This window comes from Pseudopodoces humilis, chromosome 8 (genome assembly GCF_049639895.1).
Source record: "Pseudopodoces humilis isolate 2021_Gansu_Grassland_sample_001 chromosome 8, ASM4963989v1, whole genome shotgun sequence".
Lineage (NCBI taxonomy): Eukaryota > Metazoa > Chordata > Aves > Passeriformes > Paridae > Pseudopodoces > Pseudopodoces humilis.
This window is the reverse complement of record NC_142207.1, coordinates 12,954,228-12,975,462: the sequence shown is the minus strand read 5'-3', so window position 1 is coordinate 12,975,462 and position 21,235 is coordinate 12,954,228. Positions and strand designations below refer to the sequence as shown.

At 40.4% G+C, this 21,235-nt stretch overlaps 1 protein-coding gene and 1 pseudogene across 3 annotated transcripts in view; one reads left to right on the top strand and one right to left on the bottom strand.

The window, feature by feature from the left end:
* The window catches only part of LOC148183840 (uncharacterized), a 49,589-nt pseudogene extending 28,983 nt beyond the window's left edge, over positions 1-20,606 (top strand).
* The window catches only part of CNTNAP5 (contactin associated protein family member 5), a 275,673-nt gene extending 254,641 nt beyond the window's left edge, over positions 1-21,032 (bottom strand). For all 3 annotated transcript variants that reach the window (XM_088058844.1, XM_088058842.1, XM_088058845.1), the window contains exon 1: positions 20,692-21,032. In XM_088058844.1, coding sequence (XP_087914970.1) covers positions 20,692-20,767 — 76 coding nt within the window. In that variant the 5' untranslated portion in view covers positions 20,768-21,032. The remainder of the gene's footprint in view (positions 1-20,691) is intronic.
* Positions 21,033-21,235: the final 203 nt, after the last annotated feature.

Sequence of the window (21,235 nt, the reverse complement as noted above, 5' to 3'; positions counted from 1 at the left end):
CATCGCATCGCTGACACAAGTGCTGTCATTGCACTGATAAATATAACACATCAAAAAATGTCAGAAGTTTCCACAAAACATTTAAAAAAATATTCAATAACTACCTGCAATCCCATGTGCAGCAAGCAGCGTTAAGTATATCAGAGACACAAAAAAAGACTTAAAGTTATCAGAAGACTGATTGCATAAATTCTTTGCCAAACATTGTCATTTTCTCTGTGTCTTGGCTTACATGAGAGACAGTACAGAGATGGAAGACCTAACAATTCACTACTTTTAGGTTTATACCACAACAAAAGCTGAATGAACTTTTTTACATCAACCATCCAAGCAGTCATTGATATCTGATCAAGTGCTAAGACATGCTGTACTCAGTTAGCTCAATAAATTACACCTTCAGCATCATGCAGAGTAAGCTATATTTTAGGTGGACAACATTTTTGCTTGCAATTCATCCACTTACAAGACAAACAAAGGACTGCAGTGAAAGAAGGAGAAGGAAAGCATCACCAACACAGAGCTGTGTTTTTCTCAATTTAAAACTTCTAAAGAAACTGCTTATGGAACATGCTGGGGCTGACAAACCGAGTGCTACTCTGCTCATGTCTATCTAACCCTTGCTAAGAAAGGGCACGTTATTTAAGATAGGTTGAAGCCTCAAACAGACTAAATGAAAATGCTTATTTCTCAGGGAAAGCAAGGTTGAAGTAGCAGTAATCAGACCACATATCAAATATGGTTTTACATAAATGATTCTCTCATAAAGACACCGCAGGTTCAGAGTATAAGGAAGGAAAGAAACATAGCAAACATTCTTTACTGCTCAAAGGCCTTTCATGAAATATTCATTTTCACCCATTATTGTTTAAGCATGCCTAAGAAACAACAATTACTTTTAAAAATGTGTGCTACATCTCACCCCAAACTAAATTATCAAAACTTTCCACTGATTCAAAAGCTTCTCCTTTCCCCTTTCTGGGAAAGAGAAAGTAAGAAAGTAAGAAAGAAACAGAAAGAAACTGTAACCTGTTTTTTGTATTCAGAGAACAAAGTTTCACAGGTAGATTGGGTCCAGTTCATTTGGGTGCATCAGTGAAGCCATCTTATTGTGAATATATGTGCAAAATATCAATTTTTTTCTTGCCATCAGGTGGAAAAGCTTATTACTGTTTCCCCCAAGCTTTTCCAACCTACTGCACAAAGAGTGAGAGACCAATCCCCACCCTGAGGGAGGTGCTCTGTGGGATGGAACAAGCTGTGCTTCAGCTTTTGGATCCAGAATTTTGGGAGGATTCCCCACCTGGGAATGTCTCTGGTTTTTGGTGTTGGGAGGAGACTGAGAGGCTCTGTGTGACAGAAGAAGCTTCTCAGCTGGGCACTGAAAATGGGAAACACGGAGAGCGCTGCCCACACCACTTAGAAAAAGGGCACAGCTGGAGCTGTACATGAACTGGGCTGGGAGCAAGGGCAGAAAGACTGAGCAGGAAAACTCACTCTTACATGCCAAATGGTGCACAGAGGTGGTGCTAAATAGAGGATTTATGTCGTACCTTGAGACACACTTTGTCTACAATTAATGATGATTCTACTCTCCCTCCCAAGGCAGGTGTTGTAACTCTTCGTTAATCTGACTGACAGGTCTCCTTCTCCCTTTTGATTTAAATAAAATTTGTGAGGTAAAATATGAGATTAACCTATGGCTCACACTTGAGTATTTTTTCCAGTCAGTTAAGGGGAATTGCCTCAGCTCACCATTCAGAAGTCCAAGTAAACATCTTCAATCCAGTGGCTTATTTTTCTCTGGCTATATATTTCTTTTGCCTACCCTGTTTCTTTGCTGTAAGCCTAAATTGTTCCTTCAAAGTTTTAGGAGATGTGCCTTTAATAACTCCCACATTTATTCCTCACTTACTGTGCTGCCACCCTTTCATCGTTTCTGAGCTAATTACTCAACATTAGCTGAACTGAACTGCATTTACCATTCATTAGGTATTTCTGAGCCAGAGATGATAATAAGATCCAATATTTCTTGGATTTTCTTGTGGCTTGTTATGTGCTATGTTCCCATGTTTTAGTAGTATGTTTAAATTTGGCTTTGAATACCATCATTGGGAGCAATTTGTATGAATAGCACAAATTGCAAGACATGAAAGATAATGTAGAGCAGCAATAGGAATCTTTATAGCATCACCTGATCAAGCTAGCCGGCTAAAATGATGCTGACAAGTCTCCAGTTACTTTGGTGATACAAGATTGAACCCACTATCTGATAAAAAGGGGTTGAGTCCACTGCAGGCTAAATGGCAGAGATTTCTAGTGGGATGCATTACAGAGACAATAAAAGAAATGTTAAAGAAAGGAACAAGAAAAAAGTCTGAGAGACTTTCCCGATTTTTGACTCATACATTTCCATTTGCAATGAAATTTCATTTTTATGTTAAAAAAATGGAGACATGATTTGGAGAGAAAAACAATTATCAAATCTCTCCTTCTTGCTTCTTTATTTTTCTCCCTCCAAATGGAGGGACTAATTTTCTTTCTAAACTATTCCAGCTCTGAAAAAAATTACAAAGATAAGAAATGAAATAGGGGAAGGGATAAAAAGCAGGGAAATAAAAGGGGGTAGAAGAGGAAGTCTAACTGTTTGTCTCTTTGAACTAATAATAAAACAAAATGAGAAGCACCCTTTTTATTAACAAATCAAACTAATTTCTGAATAACGAAACTTTTCATTACAACTGTCAAGCCTTTGCATACAGAAAGACTTTGAACATTCTTAGCCCATTTTTCCAGTGGGATTCTGTGCACTGCATAGGTCATTATTTCTCTGCAATTTTTTCTCTGTACGCTTTCCCTCTGTTAATGGCTTTTGGAGTCCATGCTCCTGTGAAAGGGTAAAAAGGGATTTAAAATTCTTTCTTCATGTCTCAGATTACCTCTGAGAATTCTCAACACAGAGTTACAAAAATCCACACTTCATTTTTAAACAAAATTTAACTTTCACTGTAAACTTCATCCTTCTCCTCAGTTTCCTACCATGACAAATAGAGCTTTTAGACTCTGGGTATCTTCAGCTGCAGTCACAGACTCAAACTAGAACCCACGGAGTAATACCTCCCATTCCTAAAGCTCTATACACTTTAACAGTTTCTAACTCCCATCCCTCAAGTGTCAAAGAGACACTAAAGTCTAAGTTGGAGTTTTGTGCTGAAAACAGAAGTTAAGTATGGTACAGGGAAAAAATATTCCATGTTCAATATTGATTGTTTTCTCTAATTCAGAAGGCAAACAGCTCAGTTGCTCTGTGAGGACTGCTTGACTTAGCAGAGAAAAAGTTTTGGAAATCCTGCCACAATGCTGTTTTCTCCTTCCCAGACATTTAAAAATGAAACAAAAAAGCTGCCATTACTGACCAAATATCACACTTGTACGTCATCCCTGACATGGTCAATCTACCAAGACATGTGAATTTGGGACTGAAAATAAGAGAAAGGCCACATTAGAAATGCTAAAAAAGGTGTGTTTAAAAGATGACTGCGATACCATAAGATTTTTGGCAGTACCAATTGAGAAGCATTTTCCAGTTGATCCTGCACCAGTATTTTTCTGGATGACACATATGTACACAATCCATTGGAGAGAGATGCTACAATCAAAATCAGAATAGCACAAGTGGGTTTGTCTTACTGGCAGAGAGAAGTCTGCTGCAGCTCCCTGTGGAGAATGCAAGTTAATAAGATTAGTGACAAAAAGAAGACACTGAACAAAGCCAGAAAAGCAAGTATGAGAGACACCTGAGGTTAGTAGTGGATCATTGCACTCAATCCCTGTGTTTTCCAACAAGAATGAGCAAAGCAAGCCATGGGACATTTATAACCAATATACCCATGGATACAGCACACGGAAAGGCCCTGGCACAGGGCACCCACGGGGCTGTTTTGGGGCATCTGCTTGTTCCCTGATATAGAGTGGATCAATGTGTTGCTGTAGGCACATGTGTGCTGATGAATATTCATGGTAATCTGCTTATTTCATATTGCATTTTCACTATTCTGCTTTAGTAACTGCTTTCCATCATGCAAGAGGAAAGTTATGTGGATTTCTGAACATGATAGTTCCAGGTTTTCATCTGTTTATCTTCCCTGACAGTTAACCTTAATTATATTCTAGGCAATTTCCTATTTGTAACTATGCTTCATTATCAGAAAAAATATTCTTATATTTGTCCTTATAAATATGATAAAATACATCAAATATTTTAATCTCAAAACAATTGCACTTCAAAACCAAGAAAACTAGAATGTTTTATAAAACAAGGTAGCTACATCAGGGAGCCAAAAAGCATGTCCTCCCACCTTGTGAAAAAATTAACTTCAATGGTTAGTTGTGGTCATACCATTCTCCTCCCACTTTACTCTAAAACAGAACATAAATTGAAATAATAAAAACTATGCAAAATAAGAAAGGATTTGGTTCAGATCATTGGAAGATAAATTGAACAATAAAAATACCAATTAAATAAATGGTGTATCTTTAATATGTCAAAAAAAATCCCCTGATAAATATTCTGTGGCTTAACTGACTCAGCATTTTTGAGGAGAGAACAATAAAATTAAAGCACTTCCAACCCACTCTCCCTACTTCTGTAGAGTATGCAAGAAGATCCAGCAAAATGTGGGGCATAAAGTTGGTAGTTTGTTCAAGCCCACACAAGAAATCCTTCTTCATAATGATGTTGTCCAGCTGGCTAACTAGCTGCAGTAATTTACAACTCTTAATTCTGCATTAAAAACCCATATAGTTTTTAGAGAGGACAAGTCTGTAGACTTATCTAGACTTGATAAATATCTAAATATTTACGCCTTAAACTGCAAAACCTTTTAAACCATTCTAATCCCATTAAATTCAAAATTTAGTATCTGATTTATTTTTCAGATGAAATGCTAAATGCTTCCTACAGAAATGCTCAGGCTCTGCTTCATACAGAGGCAGCAGATAAGATGTAAAGAAACACTCCTGTCTCCAGTGAACCACTTATATTATTCTATATAGCTCTGCACAGGCTTTTGATAATTTTTGAGCATGAACATTTGCAAACTGCTATAAAACCTATATATTTGTTTATTTATTTATTTTTGGGTATATATATTTGTATATATTCATATACATATATATTAAAGAGTGTAAACAATTACCTTTGAATGCTTATATACAGAAACACACACTGCTAATATCACAGCAATAAATGAAATAGGAGTGGACTCTGAATTCCAGGTTCCACAAAAGTTTGGACCTCATGGCCTGGAAGAAAGGACTTTCCAGAGCCAAATAAGCAATAAAGAGTGCTGGGCTGGAGCAGATGAAGCAGTCTGAGCTGTCTCTGAGCTACCCATTCATCCTGAACATTCACAAACCCCATCTGCAGTTTCAGATAAAATTATGTGTTTTCCTGCTTCTAACAGATTGGGTCTCTTTGCTTGGAAGGTGATTTTCCTGAAATCAGGAGTATTCCTAGTGTTTTTAAGTATTATTATTATTATTATTATTATTATTATTATTATTATTATTATTATTATTATTATTATTATTATACTACCCTTGGGTTTCCTCTTCTTTCTCCTCTATGTACACTTTCACCATAAACCAACACTTCCCACACTATTTACCACTTCTAATAGAAGAGAGGCAGGATTGCACATATCAGCATGACATGGAGTTGTAGGAAAATGCATTTAATCTTGAGGAAGAAGTAACAAGATCTGGACACAGGCTGGACTGCAGAAAGCCAGGGCAGTCTGCAGTGGTGAGGCTGAAGGACGGGGAGGACAGTGATCCTGAACTTAAAGGCGGTGAGAATTAAAGCGATCATGGGAGAAAAAGCAACTCACCCTTTGTTTTTTTGACTTTGAGACACAGATTAGTCATTGAATCAGAGGGCTGAGAGGAATAAGCAAGAGGAAAAGAAAAAGGGAGGGAAAAAAAGAGGTCAAGCACTTGCAGCGTGACTGAAGACAAGCTGAAAGCTAGTGAGAAGACTGACTAAATGGCAGAGACAGAAATCAGAGCACATTGCCTGCATAAAGGTCCTCTGGATGTACGCTTTCTTCTTATCTGAAACAGCAGCAGGCTCTTGGGCAGAGAGCTTGAAGGTGTAAGGGTAACTAATGATGTCCCTTTCTAGGCAACTTCTTTGGTATTCTTAAAATCAGACATAATCAGTACAAAGAGTCCACCCCTGACACCACAGAAATGCATTTCAGTGCATGAACCGTACAGAGAAACAGGGGGGATTAATCAGAGATTCCTTTAGTTCATTGCAATGTCTTTTTCTTGGTAATGCAGAGCATCACCACCTTACTAGCCATCATTAAATGAGAAATGGTAGCAAGTCACAAATTAAAGAAATTCTTGGAAAGGATTGCATACAAGTCAAATTCCTTATGACTCATCTTCAAAAAAACTGTAAATGTCTAATTAACCAGGATATTGAAGCTACTCAATCTTAGAAAATTATTCTTGTCTCAAAAGAAAAAGAGTACAACAAAGGCAATAATAAAATATAAAAATTGAAATTGATGGATTTAATCAGGAAACTCAATACACCACCTCATTTTTTGCTTTATTTTAGTAATTGTAACAAAATGGATTTCTATAAAAGCAGCAACATCTAAGATATTATCCTGCTCTGTATGAACAGCTGAGAGCGTGCACACCTACAGCTTTTCTGTTAAAATGTCATATACAGGTAAATGCACACACATAAGTCAGTAGAGGGATCTGAAGGTATTATTCAAGGTCAAATTTCAGGTGAACTAAACAGTTGGCAGAATTCAGGAACAGCCTTTTTGAGGGTTTGATGTCTCATTGTCAGGGGAGGAACTAACATTTAGATAATACAGTGAAATAAATAAAGTTAAATTCCTTTAAAAGAAGGGGAAAAGGGAGAACTTATATTCATCAGCTCTACATACTTTTCAATATTCAGAGTCAATTATAAATATTTTTTTTTCCATTTGAACCATTCTGGCTTCTGATCCTGTTTACTGGAACATTTGACTTCAGTGAGCACACAGAGTACTCAGTTCAGTTTACCATTGCTTAACTGTGTTATTGCTCTTCTAAATGTTAAGCTAAGAATTAAATCCTCTGGACTGAACTGAAACATGTTTGTATTGTAAAACACAGCCTCGATAGTCTTAATGAGATTCTGTAGCCATTTACTTTTCAAACTACAAAGGCAGGTATTTAAATGTTAAAAACCAAAGCATCAGCCACAGAAAATGTGACCTGAAAAAATGAATATAATTTCCCCAAAGATTCTTAGAAATAGCTCTTGAAGTGTTTTTTCACTTGTTCTTCCATCAAAACTGACCAACAACCTTAGAAAACCATTCAGCCATTTTCAGAAGACATCCATCTGAGACAAATCCTTTACTGACCTGAAAAATACCAGTGCTTGTCTGTTTACAGAGGGGTCTTTTCTATTACCTTGCTGACTTGACACACTTGATTCTACCAGAATTCCAATATTTGAGGGACCCAGCTTTTAGTCTGTCTGAAATGGTACCACAATGCCCAAGTAGCTGGATGTTGCCAGGTCTGGGGCCTTTGACAAGATGGTTTAATTGAAATTGCTTTACCCAGAAAAAAAATAAATACAGGAGAAAGCTGGGGAAGAGCAGCCACTGCTGAGTCTCTTGCTATCAGGAGGGGGAATATTGAAACAGTACTTGTACAGATGGGACAGTCCGAACTCATGAAGGAGGTGGTCCTATTTCTTTCCTATTTGCACCTCAACATGTTCCTTCAGAAACCACCACTTTTCCAAGGCTCTGGCAGAGAAAAAATAGACGTGACTTATTCTGAATTCTCATTGAATCTCTTTTTAATTAAACTTTTTCTTCCTCCAGGGAAGATTAATATATATTAAAAAAAATAAATCAGATTTCTGGCTTAATATAGGCAGATTCACTCTAAGCATGGTTCATTTGCATAACTGAGGACTGTTTCACTTTGTTCTGATCTTCCTGGTCACTTCAGTGAATGAAGCGAGGCAATGTGTTCTGCGCACATTGCACATAACACACTAAGTACAAGCACAAGATTTATTTTTTAGTACATATAAGAATATTACAGGAAGCAGTTTTTAATCATTCTGACAAAACTATCATGGAGTGGGATAATCACACAGCTGCATTTGGCTTTAAACATACTGGTGCTAGCCTCAGAGCCTTTTTGGCACTGTGCTTCAGACAAGAATGGCCTCAATGAAATACATGGGCTTACTGATTGACATAATGCTTTGGAATATCATGAATTATTTCTGTCTTCTTTCATATGTTTATGAAAAAACCTCAAAAGTAAGTTACAGGCATGGAAAGGAGGAGGGCTTCTCCATCACCATCATTTCCTAGCTGAAGAAAATACAAATGTATGGATGATGGATATCTAAGAACTACTGAACTCTTACCTTCAATATCAGCTTAGTGAGTTTCCTGTTTCTTAGTAAGTCCTTAGTTAAGGACTATTCCAAAAAACCTTCTCATGCCTTGAGAGTTGAACATTCAGATTACTAGTTCCAGACTACAAAGTTGGATGTTCTCATCAAACAGCTATTAAAGACTGCCACCAGACAGTGACATACAAATTTACCAAAGAAGCAGAAAATACATTTGCATTCATATGGAGCCTTCAGAGCAGAGACTTTGCTGTTATCACTGGCATGAAGAGTTCCCCCCACTAGGATAAAGACCTTGTGCTTCACACTTACTAACACAGAAAACCCATTCCTGTCCTGAAGGAGTCTAAATCAATTACCCTTCTCTGTGCATCTCGTGGAAGAGAAGAACTGGCATTTCCAGCTGTGAACTGTTTTTCTCCCTGCCTGAATGCTGAAATAAGTGACTGTCTTTGAATTTACAAAGCTTAGCTTGAATATGACTTTATAGATCTGCTCTGAATTTCCTCTAAGATAAGATTATAGTTTCCCTTAATGTAAGAAATAAAAGGGTTTTTCTTGTGCAAGTCTGTTGACTATCTTAGGACAGTACTTCATAATTATATTTAACTGATACTATTCTTCAATGTAATATGAATGCACCATTTTCTTCACACAATTTTAGCTTAGTACCCGGGCAAGCAATTTGGTGCAAACTTCCACGCTCTTGTGGCGAGATGTAAGTCAGCTCTGCCTGCATGCCACACAGAAACAACTGGAAGGACACACTGCAAAAAAGGTGTTTTCTTTTCCTGGTTGTCAGCCAACGAGCCCATAGCTCTCACACTGAAGACTTCACAATTGCACATTTACACAAAGACTCTGTAAAAGCTGATGCGTACTGACCCCACTAGAGAGGGCCGGCATGATCACAATGGCTCAGGTTCATGGATACAGTTGATAATTTTAAAAGAAGCATTATTGCTTATATTAAGCATAAAAACCTCTTTCTCCAACCCATGTTGGCAGGTGAAAGTCTGCATACACATGAACATTTAGCCCTAATGAAACAGAAAGGGTAAACTCAAGCTCAAAACAATTAAGCACATCACCTAACAATGCCTGGGAAAGCTTTCAAAAAGTCAAGCATCAAGCTCAGGCCTTTCAAATTTGAAGAAGGTGCCTCTTCCCTAACACCCACACTTTCATCCTAACAGTTAGGGGATTTATGTTAATTTTCACATGCTACATTTCTCAGTGCAGCAGAAAAACAGATAATTGCACTTGTAATTGTGATGTACCCTGGTAAATTCTGTCAGGTGTTAGAATATTGACCTCAGTGCCTGTGCTAATTAGACGAATTTGAAAAAAAACTAAGCTCTATAAATCAGATTCTACTAAGGTTAGGATGGCTGCAAGATGGAGAGGGTAGGAGGAAAATCTGTTCTCTCATAGCTCTGACTCATTGTCTGCTTGCTATCAGAGAAAGGTTTTCAAATCAGGACTTCCCTTATTTAATTCCCAGAAGCCATTAATGCCTGGACCCAATGGCAGAACAAGGAAAGTGAAATAACACTATTTGTGGTGAAATGGGATGAGTCATGGCAGTTGACACCACCTCCTTACAAGCTTAAGTGGAAAATGGCTTGTGTTTAGAGAGCAGGTCTTTTCTCCAGTTCTTCTGCTGAGGTCTTAAGAAAGGAGGCAACTTCCTTCATACAGGCTGGCCTCATCTGACAAAGCCAGCCACAGCTCCTAAGCAAAAGCACAGATGAAAAGTACATCTCCACTACTTGTCTGAGGAACAATCTGGGCTTTTGCAAGCACTTGGTTATGAATGTGGGCATGTAAAGGAGTTTGTAGTGCCAACTCCTAACGGAGCAGTAAAGAGACTGCTTTGACTCATGTGCAGTCTCCCTGTAGGAGGCCCCAGGAAATGGGACCAGCTACCAAGTGTAGATTTCAAAATTAAAATAGTTCATAATTTGCAATAAAAAAAATTAAAACCTTATTTTACAGTTAAAATGTTTAATGTTAGTAATTTAGCGATCACATATACCTAATGTTACTAACAAAAAGCTGGTTATATGTTTTCTAGGAACAAATTCTCATCTATGGACCCAGAAGCATCAGCAACATGAGCTCATACTTGCTTGGAAGAAATACCCTTAGACTATCAGCTTTTCTGAACACCTAAAATATTTTCTGTACTTCTTGTAAAATGCTGTTATCACAGTGTAATCCTATGTATTGCAGTGGGGTGCATTCAACTCAACAGAAGAGGAGGGTTCAGAAAACAGAGCAATTGTTGATAAAAAATGCAAAGAAGTGTGCAGAAGGATGTGCAACTTTAACTAATTTTACTGCCAATAAGTTGGATACAAGTGTGGCACAGAATATGACAATAGAACAGGTCACCTCCTTCTCAAACGAGGTGCTCAAAAGGAACAGCAACCATTAGGAAAAAAAGGTAGTTCTTCTCACAAGCACAACTCGTACTGCATACATTGCCAGACAGATTTTAAGGAAAATAAACTTTGCAGGAGAACAATAACAAGGACCTGCATGCTGAATGAGCAGGCTTCTGAGGAAAAGATGATCTGAAATTCAAGTACAAGTCATTCCCTTCATTTTCTTGAAATTTAGACCAGGTCCTAGATGAACTGAGTCTGCACAAGAATTCAGTGAACAACTGTCTAAGAATAATGAGAATTAATATTACATATAAGATGAGCTCCGTACTTAAGAAACAGAGCTGGGAAAAGGGAATTTGATAATCCATAAATATTTGAATGCTGCAAGCTACATCTGATTGAAATTCATCAAATTTTCATTTTCTTTTCCAAACAAACAGTCTCCGTGAAAAATGCCATAGCTTTTTAATCTTCCTCAGGGTTGATGAAGGAGGTTCTTCTTCTAAAATTAAAATGCAAACTATTTTTCTACAAAATTAAAAAATAGTAAAACAACACAAACCAACCCCTCTGAACTTTTGAGGGCAGTTAGGAAGCAATCCAGTGGCACTGTTCTTCCTGTGTAAGGTTCTAAGAAGGATCTCTTCTTTCTGATGCTCTGTTTCATGTTGACATAGGAGGTGCACCAAGGGCTGGGCAGCCTAGGGGTAAAGAGCCCACCTAGAATCCAACCTACCCAAGTTCATATTCTATTTTTTCAGAGACTTCCTCTGTAGCTTTACACAGAGCACCTGAGCTCCTCTGAAGCACCAGTGCCTGTAGGGGCACTGATGCTCCCCTTCCCACTGCCACATCCATCCAGGCAGAGACGGGCAGATGGCCACCAAGGTCATGTGAGTACACAACATCCTGCATGCTCCAGAGCAGGTGCTCTGCCTAAGACAGGCTCACTGTAGGCATTTTCACAGGCATGGGGAGACCACGAGACTGTTTTACAGTCACTAAAAAGCCTCCATCATTCTCATTTGAGGTAATTTCTGCAGAATTATTTAGATTTAAGATTATTTACAGGATTATGTGGGTGCTCTGCAAGTTCTCCCAAGGCCAGGTTTGGAGGACCATATCCTATGAACAGAAGCTCCCTTTTCATTGTGTTTGCCATTTCTATTTGGTTTAGCTTACCCTCTGCACTGTGGAAAATGAGCGTTCCTTAGCTCTTTATCCTGGGGGGCAGGCGTTTATCAAAATCTATTAAATATTTAGACCTTTATATAGCAAGTAATGCTGCTAACTTGTTTGACTTAAATTATACCCCACTGGCAAATCAAATTAGAGAAGATTTGAGAAAATCTACCTTTTAAAACAAAAGCTGATTTTCTCCGTGTTCAGCCATTTGTGGGATTAACTTTTTTAATGGGTTTTTATGTGCACAGTGTTTTTGTTTTCATGGATACTAGAAGAGGATGAATTATTCATCAGGGGGAAAAACATCTACAACATGCATTTTCATAGCTTATTTGGTCCCTTTTGTCCTATTCATAAATCAAGCCTGATTACTACAAATGAATGTGTTCCCACTAAGGGTTCACTGATGACTCACTTGGACCATTAATTTAGACCTCTTCTCTGAGTGCATTAGGAAGCTGTTACTGGTAATAGGAAACTGGAAGAACATTCTTTGTGACCTCCTCTCTTTGCCTGCACACCCCAGACTCCTTCTCCATTCCTTATGTATAATTTTATAGACACAACACATATTCTCCAGTTAGAACATGCCATTTCCCCTCCTGCTCCAGCGACAAATTTGCATGAAGGGAAGGAAGAAAATTACCTATTAATGATCAGCAGGTTGTTTTTATGACCTTGGAGGAGGACAGAGAGCAACGGCTCAGTATCTACATCCTAAGTGGGGTCAATTGATGCCCAAACATAAAGACATCACTGAACTATTATGGGAATGACTACAGATGTGGCACTGGTGGCATAGATCACAAGGCATTTGTCTCTGTTCCTGAAGTGCTGACGAGCTGTCATCAGTGAAGAACCATTGTCATTGAGGAACAATGCTTCACCATTTAGAGCAGTAAATGGAACAAGCCAATTCTTATCCAGGCAGTACAGCATTTATCAACTCCTTATTGCCCAGCTGGGAACAAAGAGAGGATTCTACCCATTTGAAAATTATTATTATTATTTACCACTTTATTGGCAACACAGAGCACTGAATAGTTTTAGAAGAAAAATTTATGCCCCAGAATTCCTAAGGGTCAACACTCAATCTTTCTCAAGACACACAATAAAAGAGAGAAGAAAAACACATTTGTTTCTTTCCCAGTCCAATTGCTGCAGTGCCACAGTGGTTAGCACTGAACACCATTCCGTTTCATGTGCTGGGGCTCTGTGCTGAACCCTAATTACCAATGTCAAAAGAGAAACATTCCTCAGAATGATACCAGTCATTCTTTGCAGCTTCCACTCCTATGGTTGTTGCTGAATATCTTTTGAGTATTTCCAAGTACCAAGCTGAATGGAATGCCGTGTGTCCCACTGCAACTCCGTGCTCTTTATGCCATAAAGAGATCACAGATCCCAGGCAATTAACAGTTTGGAAAAAGAGTACATTAACACCAGCTACTAAAAGCCTTTTATAGTCTTGAATGGTGTTCACTGAGCAATTACAAAGTTAGCTTTTTCTTGTTATTGCTCTTAGGAATTCACCTAACAGTGATGCTCATAAAAAATACCCCTTAACCTCAAATTTGTAGTTGTATTGTCCAGCATGGTTACAGTGAAGGCATTTTACAAGTTTATTACTGGTGCAACGTGTTTGATGTTGACCATGACAGGAGGGACTCACAGAGACTTCCCATCAAGCCTCAAGCACCTACATCCAGCTCACTGATAAACCAATCTCAATAGCCCAGTCAGGAATCTGGGCTACCCTGTCCCAGCACAGCACAATCCTGGAGCTGAAACACCCTCCAGATCATGAGTCACAGCAGCGCTGGATGCCACTTTAAATTTACTTACTTGGATAATCTCCATTCATAACAAAACAAATTGCTGAGCTGCTGTTATCCAAAGCCTGTTTCAATCAGGCTCAAACTGAGGGCTCCCTGGAAGCTTCCTCCTACCTGCTACACATCAGCACACAGGGGTCTGATTACAAGCCCGAGTCTTCTCTGACTCAGCATTTGCAAAATGAGGACAAATGGTGGCTGCCACTGATAGAGACTAAGGGCCTAGCTCTGCTTTGTGATGTGAATAATTTCTTGACTTTTCCTTCTAACACTAAAATCTAATTCTCAACCAGGAGAAAGTCTCCAACTTCATATACAGTTTGAAAAAGAGTAGACAAGCATCTCTCCTCCAAAATTATTTCCACAGACAACTTCTGCCATAGAAGAATTTTTTTTTATCACGGATGTCCATGAATTCATCATGTTGTCCTGGCTGCAGCACACTCATGGTAACTGGGTTATTTAAGGACTACACAAGTTGAGATCCTGGTGTTGCACTAGAGAATGCAAGGTTAGAGACTGGTGGGGTCTTTATTACAGTAGAGAAACACAGGTTAAAATAAAACCTGCCATTACCACTTTGTGCTCTGTACCTTAATTTCAGTTTAATTACTACCATTCTACATTCAAAAACACAAAAAAATCAACTCTGCAGGCCTCTAATTCACAGGTTACAAAATACAACATAGTGAATGGACCAGTACTCTAATGCCCATCTAGTACTGTAGATAGGTAGGTTCATACAGACTTCCACTGCTTTATTCCAAACCTGTACTGATAATCTCTAGGCACAAAGTTCTGCAGGAAATGGACAAAGTCCCAGCATATGTATGCAAGAATATGTTTGCAGAGAAAGAGTATAGAAAAAGTAAAGGAAAAACACAACCAGAAAAATGGGATTCCTCCCCTGGAATACTGATCAAGCAAAACCCCTCATGACATTTACAAATGGCTTCAAGCCCTCTCTTTCACTAAGCTACCTTTTTTTTTTTTTTTTTTCTTTTTTGGAGAAAATACCAGCTAAAGTATTAAATATTTTAGGCATATATTGAAATATATCTGTGTAGAAGGACAGTTAGATCACACTATGAACTACTTTTTTTAACTGCTCTAATAAAGAAAATAATTAAAAATAAGTAAATCCATGTTTTACCATATTTTTTTCCCCCTCTAATTTTTATATTGAATTGTTTTCATCATTTAAAACATCAGTTGTACTCATCTAGTGAACAAATGGCATTACTAGACCAAGAGAAGCTACACAGGGCAATTAAAAAAAATAAAAAAAATCAGTGACAACATTAATACAAGGAAATCAATAATCAATTTTATCAACCCAGCACTGTGTACAAAAAAAATGCAAAATCTTGTTTTTCTCTAACTCTACAGACATGACAATATGTCTGCTGATGCTTCCTTCCTTACCAAGTGATGCTTTCAAAGTCGTCAAGAATTGCCTGTGATTTTAAAATTTATTATATTACAATTATATTATTCTCGTCCCTTTCTCTTGTTTTGAGTAGAGGGAGCTTAGTTAAAAGCAAAAAGAAAGCAGTTCATGTTTCTGAAAGACTTTGCTGAAAGCAGAAGGAAAATGTTCATACAGATCTGCAAGTTCTCTCCTCTTATGCACAGACCCAGAAGACGAGTCCAGCAGGAGCCACATCGTACAGAGACAGTACATGCATCAGTAAGGCCACAGCTGACTGGAAAAGTGGATGCTAGAGGACCAGGATACCATTCCCCTAATTCTGAGAGTGGAGAAACAGCACAGAGTTCTTTATTATTTAAAAAAAAAAAAAAAAGCACAGCAGGTTACCTGGTGCCCTGCACAGACAGCTCCAGAACATTTGCACACTTGGTAGGACTCTGGAGGCTGGCAGGTAAATAAAGGGGAAGGAGATAAACAGAGAGCCTGACGTGTGAACTGGCAAATAGACTTTCAGTCCTCTGTTTCTCCCCTCCTTGTGTCTCTTTCAGAGAAGGGGGTAAGTAAGACTGAAATTCAAGTTTGCCAATAGAGCTGAAACCTGTTACATCTACAGAAAATCCATTTTGGGGGGCTAAAAATAAATAAATGCCGCCTCACACTCCCACCACTGCCTTCAGATTCTTATTCATTTCAGTATTCAGATATCCAAACTCCACTTGCTTCAAATAGCAGCAGAGAAAGGAGAAGGAGGGGAAGAGGAAATGAGGAGTAGTCTATGGATTTAGAAACTACTACATATAGAAAATATGAATATGAATTAACAACGGAGAATGGGACATGAACATGCCATATGGGATCAACTCAATTGACCCCTAAGGCTTTATTTTATCTACTTAGAGTCTCACATTGATTGCACATTTATCTCTTGTTTCTATACACACCTTCAGCTTCCCACTGGCAAAAGAATGATTACAGCACTTAAAAAAAAAACTTCACCAGTCCTACAAGGATTGGAGGGCTGGCAGAAGCCTCCACATGCCCTGTGCAGGGACAGCTCCACAAGAAGGTTGCTCTACCCACCATATTTTCCACTTGAAGTCTATACTTTGTACAAATGTACAGTGCACATTTGAAAACAATTTGGTCTTGCTGTTAATTTAGGAGAAACCTGCTGCATTTGCAAAACATTAACAGGGAAAAAAAAAAAAAAGAAAATGTCCAAGTAGATAATGTATTGGATTCTGAGATAATAACCCTGGATGGATTCCTGTAGCTGGCAATGCCATCTGCCTGGTAGATGCAGAATCCAAAGACCATTGTAGTCCACGGAAAGACCATCTTGAGACTGATTCCCAGCCAAGGAGTGCTGATTGAGCCAAAGGGACTGAAAGTTAGATACTGACAGAAATGCAAAGGAGGCACCAATCAGCTGTGGGTCATAAACAGCTTTTCTCTCAGGAAATCCTATTGTTTTGTACCATTCCTCCATTGATACATCTGAAGGCATGAAAAGGCTAACATTTGTGTTTTCCCTCTCCTCCATATGAAACTAAGAGGAGGAAAGCATGTCTGAATATTATGCTCTTGTTAAGAATTTTTAAGTACTGGAAGCAGAGGAAAAGCCAGAGATTTGTCAGATGCTCTCTACTCAGCCTGCAAGCACATGAGCCACAAACTGACGATCAATATTCTATCTGTTTCAGCACAGCTTTTCAAACTTTGCATTTCTGACCACAGGGATAGAAAGGTCACTGTTTAAGAGACCCCTTGCCTTTGCCACACTTGACTCAACAGGTCTCATTTGTGCTGTTACACAAATCCCAAACACACACTCTTGATCTTGATGGCCTCACATACCCAGAGTCAGATTTGCTCCTGTAAGTTTTCATTTATACTTGTCTGACTCCTGTGCAATTATCACCACTGCAGAGAAAGGAAGGCTAAAATCAGAGTGAACACTGGTTGCCTAAAATAAACAAATTAATTATCTATATAATTTCTATGTCCAGTAAAAACTACATTTTCTTCAGTTTTTACAAAATAAATTTAAAAAAAAAATCCAACACACATTGCCTGTTTTTAACTGAGCAGAATTAATAAAGACAGATGTGTCCTGTAAGGCCACATGGAAATCCACTGCAGAGCAATGGACCATGTACATTAACCATCTATTTCTGCAAGAACTTCAGTAGAAGATCTCATTCTACTATACACTGAATTTCTGCAGCTTTGACTGACATTTATGACTTGGTTCAAGTGAAAGGTTTGAAAGTCTCCTGATCAGTTAATAAGTGCTGGTGAAAAGGGATAATATATGTTAGTGATGCTGTAGGTGGCAGAGGCAGCCATGTTCTGGAACCGAAACATGTAATCATTTGAGAGTAACTTTTGCAATGGGATTTAAAAGGTGCCACTTGACCAGGAGGTGATTTAATTTGCTTCATCTTTCAGGCCATGTGTGAAAAGTCAGTCAAGAAAGACACAGGTAAGGGGGAGAGAGGCATAAGCTGTAAACTAGCAATAGGGGACATTTTTAAGATACACAGCACTAAATTGGGTGGAAGATCACTAATGGCACCTGCAATTCTCTTCTGCAGCTGCACACTAGCCCTAAACCAATATAGTGAAGTGCTTAAGAAAAACATGAGTTCATATCTCCTTTCATTTTTTTACTAGTGCTCCCTCCTTCCAACTTTAAAATGAAAAAGGTAGGGATAAAAAAAAAAAAAAGGGCTCAACAACAAGTCTAGATTCCCCGAAGCTACTAATGTTTTCAGATCACAGAATGTGCTGCTAAAGGGCAACTAATTCGTTATATAGCAGGCAAGGCTTTGTGTCTCCTTGTCTATCTGATAAATGTTGAAGTTTCAGTTCTCCCAAACATCATATGCAAAACATTTCCAGTGTTACATACATGGCTATTTATTCATTTTCTAGTAATTAGTATCCTGGGGAGAAATTCTATTGCTACTCTATTTACCTAATTTAATAAAATATTGCAAAATGCAAAGTGGGAGGAATTTCTAATGTTTTATTAGCATTTGGCAATTCTGATCTTTCTAATGATGTCTACTGACCCCTAGCCTGTAGCTCTGTTTCAAAGCAGTTTCTTCAACAATTCTTTCTTTAATTAAAAACTATTACCAAAGAGAAAATTAGAATCAAATATCTTAGTGGCAGAGAAGATTTTTACTTACTCAGGACTTTTATTTTACAGTAAATTAAGTGAGAAAAAAATAATTTTTCATAATTTTTATTTTACAGTAAATTAAATAAATGAGTAAAGAATATTTTTTAAGAGTTTTATAATTTTGAAGCAAGGAAAAAAAACAAATTAGATTAAAGACATATTAGATAGTAGGAAGAAAATTAAATGAGCTGCACTTTCCCCCCCACCCCCAAGTGGAGTCCTTTTCAGCTATAAATACTGTCCCCGGTTTTGTTCTCGTTCACAAAATCTGTCAGAAACAAACCTGCTGAAGTCACTGTGAGCATACCAGTACTGGCATCTGAATGCAGTTCCTTTGGCCAAAGTATTCAAATGGAGGAAGGTGCAGAACCAATCCTTTCCCATTTGCACCTGGGCTTTCAGATAGAAGCTTATGACAGTCACCTACACCGAAGCTTCTCATATGTGGGATGTGGTTATTTTTGTTTGGTTACTGGGTACCTGGAAGCTCAGTAATGCTTTAAAACGATAGCATTTTCATACAGCTACTTGACTATATTTCAGGATACCGCTTCAATATTTTAGCCCGTGCATAAGCTTTCTTGGCCCAAAACTGAGGAAGAGTGCAGCTTCCCTGAGCTCCAACATAAGGAGATGATTTATTTAAGAAGGTGATGAATTTTCATACTGGGTTCAATTATTGAGGTCCGTGCAAGCACACATAGATCTTCACATGCGAATCTAACGAGGTTTCTAGGGAACTTGCAGCTATTACAGATTCACAGGCTCCTTCACTCAGCTCCTGGGAAAGCACTTACAGCTGATTCCATGCTAATTCATTGCTCAATGAATAAGTAAAATCTGTACAGTATAATAAAACCATTGATCATCATGCTTTAAGATTGACTCCTAAATATTTAGGAAGCAGCGCATATTCAATGGAAATGTTTATTGGCACTGTGAAATTAAACTGTCACCCGTGAAATAGTAAAACTCATTAACGCTGAGTTTCTTTTTAAGTGTTAGGAATTAACTTTATGGCCGCATCCGTAATGGCAAGCCTCAGCCTTAAATCGCCTGCCATTTAGTATTCGCGAGCGTTATTAAAACATATTAACCGTGATTTAATTGACTGGAAATTAAAGAAGATAGAGGAGGAAAATATCTACGTAGGGCAAGAGAAGCAAGAGGCGAGAGGCAGGGCCGGGCTGTTGGGAGGGGGCGGACAGACGGACGGACGGACGGACGGACAGCGCTGCCCGCGGGGCTCAGCCGGGGCAGCGCCGCCGGCGGGACAACAGCGCCCTCTGGCGGCCGCCGCGCCCCCGCCCGCCCCGCTCCGCCCGACGGGCCGCGGGGGAGGCCGGACCGGGAGCCCCGCTCCCAGCCCCGCCGGCAGCCCGGCCAGCCCTCCGGCCCCGGGGGGCAGCCCACGGAGCATCACCGCCTGCTCTGGGCTCCGGGACTCGCCGCACCGCCGGCCCCCGGCTGCACCGGGTTCGCCCGAGCGCGCCCGTAGAGCAGCCGCAGCTGCCTGCCCGCCGGAGCACCGCAAAGCCCGGCGGCAGGGGATGCTCCTGCCTGCCGGGACCGAGCCCGCAGGGCCGGCAGAGATACGCGGCGAACTTACGAGCGGATCTCCCTGGGGAAAAAAGAAGAGCGAACGGCGATTTCCCAGCCAGGAAATGCTGGGGCACCACGCCCCGGGACACAGCCGCGCCCGTGGGAAGCGCCCGGGGAACCGACGGTACCGCCGGGCCAGGAGAAGATGCTCGGTGCCACCGGCGCTGCTCCGCCAGGCTGGAGCCAGGCTGCGCCCGCAAAATTGCGGCATCCCCCGGCCCTTGCGGGAAGGACCGACCCTCCCCGCCAGGCAGAGCCGCGACCCCGGCCCCGTCCCGGCCGGTGGCCCGCAGCCACTGAGCGCAAAAAGATGCGGCCAGCGGAAGGACAACAAAGCGTGCGGAAAACCCCAAGCGGCTCCTCGCAGGCTCCAGCGCCTCCCGTTCACTCCCACGTCCACACCGGCAGGACGGTGGACAGCAGTCCCTACATCTGGCTACAACTTTGCATTTCTGAGCTCCATCAGCAAAGCGGAGCCGAGCTAAGTTTCTCAGAGGTCATGGCGCGATAACCCCCTTTTTCCGGGAGTTATATCCCATCTCTTCCTCCCGCCCCCGCCCCAACCCCAGGCAACTCCTTGCACTCCCCTTACTCACAATTTGTTGCAGCTAATCCCAGATGCCATAAAGTGAAGAGCAGCAGAGTGAAGCCCCCGAGGGCTCGGGAATCCATCTTCAGCCCCGGAGGGGGAAACCAGCCGCCCGCCTGTCTCCCCTGGTCCCGGTCTCCGAGCGCCTCTCAGCCTCTGTGCGCTCGCTCTGCCTCCGCTCATTTACTCCATACAGCATCCAAGCAGTCCGGGTGATGGGAAGCCGGGGCCGCCCGGGGTACTCTTCACAGCCCTTGGAGGAGCCGCTCCGGACGCCGGCGGCAGTGCCCGAGCCGAGCCCGCTGCCCCGGCTGCCGCCGCGGCGATTCACCTTGCGAGCGGCGGCTGGGTGGGAAGCACCAGCCGCTCTCTGGGCACCTCCTTATAGGCGAGAGCCGCGCTGCACTCCACCTCCTCCCAGCCCCCTGGAAGTTGCTCCTCCTCGCCTTCCAGGGAGGATCCTTGCTGCAATCTTCACGCGTTGTTGATAAGCATCAGAGTCACGGAGTAAATCAGATGCCTGGAGGGGAAAAAAAAAAAAATTAATTTTT